Raw genomic sequence first — 8,556 nt, 5'->3', positions numbered from 1 at the left:
TGTGTTTTATATATATAGATATATCTATAGGTACATTTGATGTCTCGTGTGTATATGCAGTATATCTCGCTGCGCTCGCAGATCCATGCTCGTATAAGACCTATATTGGCTATATGAGCTGTATGAGAATATTTATGGTATTTACGGGGGCCCATTGTAGACGGGCACTTCAGCTAGTACAATGTACCGTCATACTAAGATCTGCACATCGATCTCAGTTTGGTTTTACATCAATACAATAATATTTATAGAGACACGTGGCATGTGCAGCACACATCACGTGCATCAATTCTTGTTTTCTCTTCACAGCAAATTTGTCTCTCGGACAGTGAGAGCCCAGTTAAGGACCCAAGCCAAAGGGTATTTCCTCATGTCTTTTGGGAACTTCAAAGATACACTTCCTCATCATTAATGATGGAGCAGACAATTATAAATAAAAGAAAGGCAAGTCTGCCATTGGACGTTACTTCCTACGAAATCGAATCCCCACGAGACACGTCTTGTTTTCAGGTATGAATAAATCAGGAGGAAAGCCGTATGTATACTCCATTCAACATGAACAGGAACTTTCATTGCACTCAACACGCGAATGCCTCATCCAGTTCCTCTCAACACTCCGTTACGCCCTCCCACGTGATGCGCACCGAACGTAGTCACGTGACGTAGCGTATATAAATTAATTATATTACAATGAGGTTACGAGACGCCAAATGAAGCGCCGCCCCCCAGCTATGGCGACGTCTATAGAGGGCGCCCGTCCATTCAACCCTCCGTCGGATCGGTCTATACTATAGGAAACACCATGGACGTTAATTTTATGTTCGAATAAACGAAGCCTTCAACTCCGCCACAGACAGTGTACAAGGACAAGTCTCTCCGTGAATCATTGTTCTCTTATCAATCTCCCAATCTGGAGCGGTTCATCTTTTGCAATATTTCCTCAGATTGCGTTTTCTCTTAGCCACGCCCATTTTGTTATGCGTTTTCTCGACGCCACGCCCCTTTTTCCACATCCTTTCCTGTCCCTCCCTCCCCGCTCCGACCACGTGATATAATCCTCTCAGCAGCTGCGCCCGACGTTCGTGGCAGCACTCCGGGATTCGGGATTCGACTTCATCCAAAGGTAAGAATCGAAGATGTCCTTGTCGGTAAATCTGCGTCTGTCCACCAGCGCGATGTGACCTTCAACTCCATCGCCACCTTCAACTCCATCGCCCTTTGTCATCATAACATTTGATGGTCGAGTGCGTTGTGTGTACCAGTGTGTACTTTCCCCTGCACGGGCCATGGGGAAACGTATTATCTGTCGAATGTAATCGGTTCGTAATCATGGAGGTCGTTTTGATCTGAAACCATGATTGTGTGAGGTCGCTTCGGTCGGCCCTCGGAACGAGGCAGAGCAACAACTCGCTTTGGTAACGTGTGTGTGTGTGTGTGTGTGTGTGTGTGTGTGTGTGTGTGTGTGTGTGTGTGTGTGTGTGTGTGTGTGTGTGTGTGTGTGTGTGTGTGTGTGTGTGTGTGTGTGTGTGTGTGTGTGTGTGTGTGTGTGTGTATGTGTGTGTATGTATGTGTGTGTGTGTGTGTGTGTGTGTGTGTGTGTGTGTGTATGTATGTATGTATGTGTGTATGTATGTATGTGTGTATGTGTGTGTGTATGTATGTATATATATATGCGTATATATAGACTGTGTGTGTATATATGTATGTATGTATATATATATATGTGCGTATATATAGACTGTGTGTGTATATGTATATGTATGTATATATGTGTGTGTGTGTGTGTATATGTGTATATATATGTATGTATGTATGTATGTATGTATATGTGTATGTATGTATGTGTGTGTGTATGTATATGTATGTATATATATATATATATATATATATGCGTATATATAGACTGTGTGTGTGTATGTGTATGTATATGTATATATATATATATATATGCGTATATATAGACTGTGTGTGTATATATGTATGTGTATGTATATGTATGTATATATATATATGCGTATATATAGACTGTGTGTGTGTGTTTATACACTGCGTATCAAAAAAAAGGTAATCCGAATTCAAGGGGTTAATATGCAAAGGTTATTTAGTTTGACAATTTCCATGTGATTTACCAATTATGAGGAGATCCTCAGCTTTCCATTGATGCCTTTCATGCATCATTGCTGTCACACATGACCGAGTACATGTGCATTGAAAATGACAAGTTCAAATCGCATTTTTACAAGTTTGGCTAATCGGTGCAAGACTGTTTGAAATGGACGCATTACTTGTCGACTGTCAAGTTGATTATGTAAAATTGTTAAGCTGGTCTGGTAATCGTCGGTTGCGTCATCCTTTGTTTAAGATTGGAGTTTTGAACTCCTTGCCATCCACCGTTTGCCCTTCACGTGACTCGTGGTGGTCCCTCTCGGCTCTCCCCCCGTTGGTATTTTTGTGCACATAAGATTGTTCACGGTTCTGTTTAAATATTATTTAAATATGTATAACCTTTCCCCTTCAGTGTTTTACTCAGTGGTATTTTACAACACGCTGTTTTTCTTCCTATTTAAAAGGCTTTTCTCAATTTCCTCTCCAACTCATTCCACCTCAAAAAAAAAGAAATTCAATATCTTATACGTCTCCCTCACTACATGGTCTAAATTCACATTCGTTCCATCCCTCCTCCATCATTCTGAACCGGATTGCTAACTTGAAAATCACAACAAACCCAATTTGTTTTCAATGTTCGTCTTTCATTAATCATCCACTTTCTAAACTCCCCTCTTGCCCCTCCCATCCAAATCCCTCCCCTTGCACCTACACTCCTAAACTCCCCCCTTGCCCCGCCACTCTTGAACTCCCCCCCTACCCCTCCACTCCTGAACTCCCCCCTTGCCCTTCCACTCCTGAACTCCCCCCTTGCCCTTCCCCTCCTAAACTCCCCCCTCACTCCTCCCCTTCAAAACTCCCCCCCAACCCCTCCCATTCAAATCTCCCCCCATACCATTCCTCTCCAATTCTCCCTCCTCCCCCCTCCTCCTCAAAGCTGCCTCCTCCCCACTTCGTCTCCCTTCTATCTCATACCTCCACCCCCCCCCAACCTTCTTCTTTCCTCTGCCCCCCCCCTCAAACAACCCCTCTCTGTGCCTCATCCCTTCACCTTCAAACCTTTCATCCTCCTCATCCTTCCCTTTCTTGGAACTCTTCTGCAATCGCTGACACACTAACAACTGCTCTCCCTACCTCCCCCTCTCATCCTTCATCTTACCCTACTCCTCCCCTCCCCTGTCCTGTACCCGATGCTCCCCCTCTCTCTTCATTAACGGTATGGACCTCAAACATCCGGGGCCTTCGCTCAAACCTGACTGATCTCTCCATACAGGTTGCTTCTGACAATCCAGACTTGATCTGCTTAACAGAGACTTTCCTCCTTCAAGATGTCTCTGATTCCTTAATATCTCTTCCTGGTTATTCCCTCCTCCGGTATGATAGACCTGAGCCTCGGCCTGGTGGTGGGGTGGCTATCTTTATCAAAAACTCTCTTCCTCACTCTCCTTGCACTGCCCTCTCTCCTCCTCACCCCCAGGAGTACCTCTGGCTACGGCTTCCTCTCCGCTCCCACCTTTTGTTCATATGTGTTCTGTACCGTCCCCCAAACAGTGATGACTCCATCTACATTTCACTGTCTGACAACATGGACCAACTTCTATCCACTCATCCCAACTCTCTCTTCCTCATATGTGGTGACTTCAATTGTCATCATGCCACCTGGTTGGGTGTGGGTTCCTCTCTCACCAGTCATGGCACCTCAGCAAAGGACTTCTGTGACTCACTGGGATTGACACAATCTGTCAATTTCCCGACCCGGATCTCAGCCAATGGAGTATCTTCTCTTCTAGACTTGGTTATGACTAACTTCCCTGCTAATGTCTGCTGCTCTTCTTCTGCTCCAATCGGTTCTTCTGATCATGTGCTTGTCAAAGTGGACATCTCTCTGGCCATTCTCAGAGAGCCTCCTCAGCGTCGACGAGTCTGGCATTTCACTCAGGCCGACTGGGATGGTCTTCAAGCAGCCATCAATCGTCTGGATTGGTCTCCCATCTCCACTGCCTCTGACATCAATTCTTCCTGGGAATTCTTCCAAAGCAAACTGATCTCTCTCATGCACAGATTTATCCCATCTCGCCTTCAGTTGTCTTACCCTTCCTCCCGTCCATGGTACACTGAATCTTGTGGTGAGGCAGTTGCCCTGAAACAACTTGCCTTTGCCTCTTGGAAGGCTAATCCAACTGAAGGAAATCTCAGTTCCTTCCACCAAGCTCGGAACAAGTGTGTGTCCACCCTCAGGAGTGCCAGGAAGCACTATCTCTCCTCACTCAAGAATGAACTCTCAAACCTGTGTCCTTCCTCCAAATCCTGGTGGCGTCTGGTCAAATCCGTTTCTGGTGTTTGTTCCCCCTCCATCCCCTCCCTTACCTCAAATGGCCACACAGTTGACATCGCACGTGACAAAGCCGAATGCCTCAACTCTGTGTTTGCCTCAAAATCCTTAGTCCCAAACCCATCTCTCTCTGTTCCCACCTTTCCCAGTCGAACCAAACTGCTCCTGGACTCTGTGACCTTCTCTCCTGACAAGGTGGAGGAGTTTTTGTCAAACCTCGACTCTGATTCTGCAACTGGACCAGATGGCATCAGCCCACGGGTCCTAAAATCCTGCTCTGCCGCTCTATCTCACCCTCTCTCTGTTCTTTTCACCCGATCTTTTGCTCAAGGTCATCTGCCTGCATCCTGGAAATCAGCAAACATTACCGCTTTACACAAAAAAGATGCAAAAACAGATCCTTGCAACTACAGACCAATCAGCCTGCTCCCAATTATCAGCAAAGTCATGGAATCCATCATTGCTTCGGATATGAAATCTTTCCTCTTCTCCAATGGCTTGATCTCTGATCATCAATTTGTTTTCAGACCAGGTCACTCTACTCTGGACATGCTGCTTCTGCTGTCTCAACAATGGATGGAGGTCCTCAATGCCAAACAGGAAATCAGAGCTGTCTCCCTTGACATATCACGTGCCTTCGATACGGTCTGGCACCCAGCTCTGCTCACCAAACTCTCCTCCTATGGTATCCATGGAAATCTCCATGCATGGCTTGCGGACGTCCTCTCTGGTCATAGTCAACGTGTGGCCCTGAATGGATTTCTCTCATCTCCCCTTCCCGTTCAGGCTGGAGTTCCCCAAGGCAGTGTTCTGGGCCCCGTGCTTTTTCTGGTCTTCATCAATGATCTCTCTGACTCTCTTGAAAATCCTCTCTATCTCTTTGCTGATGACTCCACTCTCTGCCGCTCCATTCCTCTTCCCTCAGATCGGTAGTCTGCAGCCTCCTCACTCTCTGAAGACCTGGACAAAATCACAGACTGGTCAAACATGTGGAACATGTCTTTCAATCCTGACAAATCTCACACTCTTACTATGTCTCTCCGAAAAGATCGACTGGACAACCCTCCCATCTACTTTCTCAACAATCCTCTCCAAGAAGTTCTGTCGCTCAAGCTTTTGGGTCTCGCCATCTGCCATGATCTTTCTTGGTAAAACCACATTTCCAAGCTGGCCTCCAAAGCCAGTCGCCGACTGGGCATCCTCCGTCGTGCGAAGTCCTTCCTAGGCACACCTGAGCTCCTCACCACATACAAAGCTTTCATCCGCAGCTCAATGGAATACTGTTCTCCCCTATGGGCTGGTGCTCCTGCCTCACACCTGGCTCGGCTTCACGCTGTTGAATCCAAAGCTTTCAGAATCATTGGAATCTCCCGCGATGAAGCTATCTCTGAGGGCCTTTCACTCACTCACCGCAGGCAGGTAGGTGGTCTTTCTGTCTTCTACCGACTCCTCTCCGGCCTTGCTCCCCCAGCTCTCTCTGTGCTCTGTCCCCCAAATATTCCTACAGGTCGCACAAGATCTGCCAGCCACCCTCTGATGGTTAAACTGCCGAAATCTCGGCTCTCTGCTCACCTTCACTCTTTCATTCCTCTTTTCTCCTGCCTCTGGAACAAACTCCCACACTCACTTCAATCACACTCCTCCCTCCAGGTCTTCAAAACAGCTGTTCACCACCATCTCTTATCTTCCCCCATCCAAAACCTTGATCTTTTCTACCCCCACTAATTCACCCCAGATCCACCTTGTTTGAAATTCCAACTTCTTTCCTGGAAGTCTTGGCAGTGTCCATATGTTTTATACCTCTCCCACCCCCCCCCCCTTCCCATGCGTCCCCCCCAAAGCCCTCTCCCTCCCACAGTTCTCTCGATGTCTCCATGTCTCTCGGTCCCTGCTCTCAAATGTTGTGTTTGTGTCCTTCCCCCTCTCTCCCCATCTTGTCTACCGCTCCCGATGTTATTTGTTTTGTGTGTCTGTTTGTCTTTCTGTGTGATTAATGTTCGCTCTTTCACGAGCCTCGATCTTGTATACAACAAAAAAACAAAAAAAAAAACAAATGGGTATTTAAGATGGGCCTGCAGTGTATGAGTTTAGAGACAGTCTGAGTCATTGAAAAGATGGTTCAACTTACGACTGAACAGCGGACCTTCGTGGTTACAACCTTTCACCAAACTGGAAGTTTGCAGCGATCTCGTGATGCGTTCAGGGAACGACGCACAACATTGATTTCCTTTAAAGTGGTTGATTTTGAAATCATTTTTATAATTGAGTGGTTGGTTCGCCTCACTAATATTTTTGTCCATTTATTGTTTTCTATGCGATTAAAGTTTTGGTCTTTGAGTTTTATCAATTTCACCTCTTCTATTTTGTTGGCTAACTCTTCTACCAGTCTATGCTGCTCTTCATCATCTTCACCCTCCTCTTCTTCCTCATTCTGCTGCTCTCCCTTGTCTTTCTGCCCACCACCATCCGCCTTTTGCCCTCGTTTCCCCTTCATCTGTACCTGAGTCACCTTGTCCTTGTGTCTGAATCGGTCTTGCCCCTCTTTCATGGGGACACCGTCATTCCTTTATTTTGCCACACTCTTCCTTCACGGCTTTTGGACAGTGTGTGTGTGTTCATTGTGTGTGTGTGTGTGTTCATTGTGTGTGTGTGTGTGTTCATTGTGTGTGTGTGTGTTCATTGTGTGTGTGTGTGTTCATTGTGTGTGTGTGTGTTCATTGTGTTCATTGTGTGTGTGTGTGTGTGTGTTCATTGTGTGTGTGTGTGTGTGTGTTCATTGTGTGTGTGTGTGTTCATTGTGTGTGTGTGTGTTCATTGTGTGTGTGTGTGTTCATTGTGTGTGTGTGTGTTCATTGTGTGTGTGTTCATGACAGTTTGAACATTCGAAGTACAGTTTGTTCGAGAGGTAGGTGGTGTGGTCGTGCTGGTTGGTAGATTGATGTATTTAAGGTAAGATGTGAATGATTTAATGATATTATCATATTATCGAGTGTGTTACGAAAGTTATAAATATATGATAATACATTAAATCCTATTGCGAGTAAAGTTGGAATAAGTGATGTTGCATTGATGGGTTGACTGACTGCCTGGACGCAACTGAGGTTGTGGATCTACTGATTTACCATCTACTGATGTGGATCCATGATCGAGGTTGTGGATCCGCCGGTTGGAGAGGTCCTGGGCTGAAAGGATCGAAACCTCGAGGAAGAACGGTGCCCAGGTGATGATCCATGCAGTCGGGGAACTAGTCAATTGCTTACGGGTTCACGTTCTTGCTTTAGGTGGAGGAACTATGTTTGAGGTTTACAATTTAAATAAAGTTGAATATGGGATGTTTTGAAATTAACATCATTTCCAGCAATCCTTTAAATTATTTAAGTTTAGGAACAACCGATACTGTACAATTAATTGTGTGTGTGTGTGTGTGTGTGTGTGTGTGTGTGTGTGTGTGTGTGTGTGTGTGTGTGTGTGTGTGTGTGTGTGTGTGTGTGTGTGTGTCGTATTCACCATTTATCGCATATGGTAATGGCAGTTTTGGCCAGTTATAGTTCAGGGTTGTGAGTTGTTACCACGAGTTCCACATCGAACTTGTGTTTAGGTATTTTTTAAAAAAATCTTTTTTTCATTTTCATGTATTTTTATAACAGCTCACCAGAACAAGGCAAGACGACAAGCAGAGACCATGCCTGTAAGTTTACTCATTGATGTTTTATTGAGTTCATTCACAGTGACTTGTGTATATGTTCCAGGTTCATCCTGGCAGCAGCAAACGCGAAGTGGTGCCATCGTTGTTCTTTTGTTAAGAGGCTGTCTATTTAATACATATGCATGGGGCTCAAGCCATTTCTTTCCTTCTGGAGTTCTGCCCGAAGGCATGCTCAGTGCTGCCAAAGCAGCCCTACACAAGGATTACAGTTGGTTGTTTGCCTTTGCCTTGCATGTGCCATGAGACGTCACTCATCACATGAGACTCATCATCACATCACAGACATCACTCATCACATGAGACATCCTTGCATTTGCCTTTGCCATGAGAGAGATGTGCATGGAAGAAGTTTTGGGAACTGAGTGGCGTACTGACGAGGAGGGGAGTGTCGTTGAAGCTGAAGGGAAAGGTG

The 8,556-nt window shown here is 45.6% G+C and overlaps 1 protein-coding gene across 4 annotated transcripts in view; it reads left to right on the top strand.

The window, feature by feature from the left end:
* The first annotated feature begins 708 nt into the window (after nt 1–708).
* The window catches only part of LOC137424950 (annexin A4), a 115,134-nt gene continuing 107,286 nt past the window's right edge, over nt 709–8,556 (top strand). For 3 of the 4 annotated variants that reach the window (XM_078776118.1, XM_078776117.1, XM_078776115.1), the window contains exons 1-2: nt 983–1,123; nt 8,086–8,126. In XM_078776118.1, coding sequence (XP_078632244.1) covers nt 8,121–8,126 — 6 coding nt within the window. In that variant the 5' untranslated portion in view covers nt 983–1,123; nt 8,086–8,120. Of the gene's footprint in view, nt 1,124–8,085; nt 8,127–8,556 lie in introns of all 4 variants that reach the window. The other variant, XM_078776116.1, reaches the window with a different exon arrangement.

This window comes from Myxine glutinosa, chromosome 4 (genome assembly GCF_964187855.1).
Source record: "Myxine glutinosa chromosome 4, kmMyxGlut1.1, whole genome shotgun sequence".
Taxonomy (NCBI): domain Eukaryota; kingdom Metazoa; phylum Chordata; class Myxini; order Myxiniformes; family Myxinidae; genus Myxine; species Myxine glutinosa.
The sequence above is the reverse complement of the archived record's forward strand: the minus strand, read 5'-3'. Positions and strand labels throughout refer to the sequence as shown.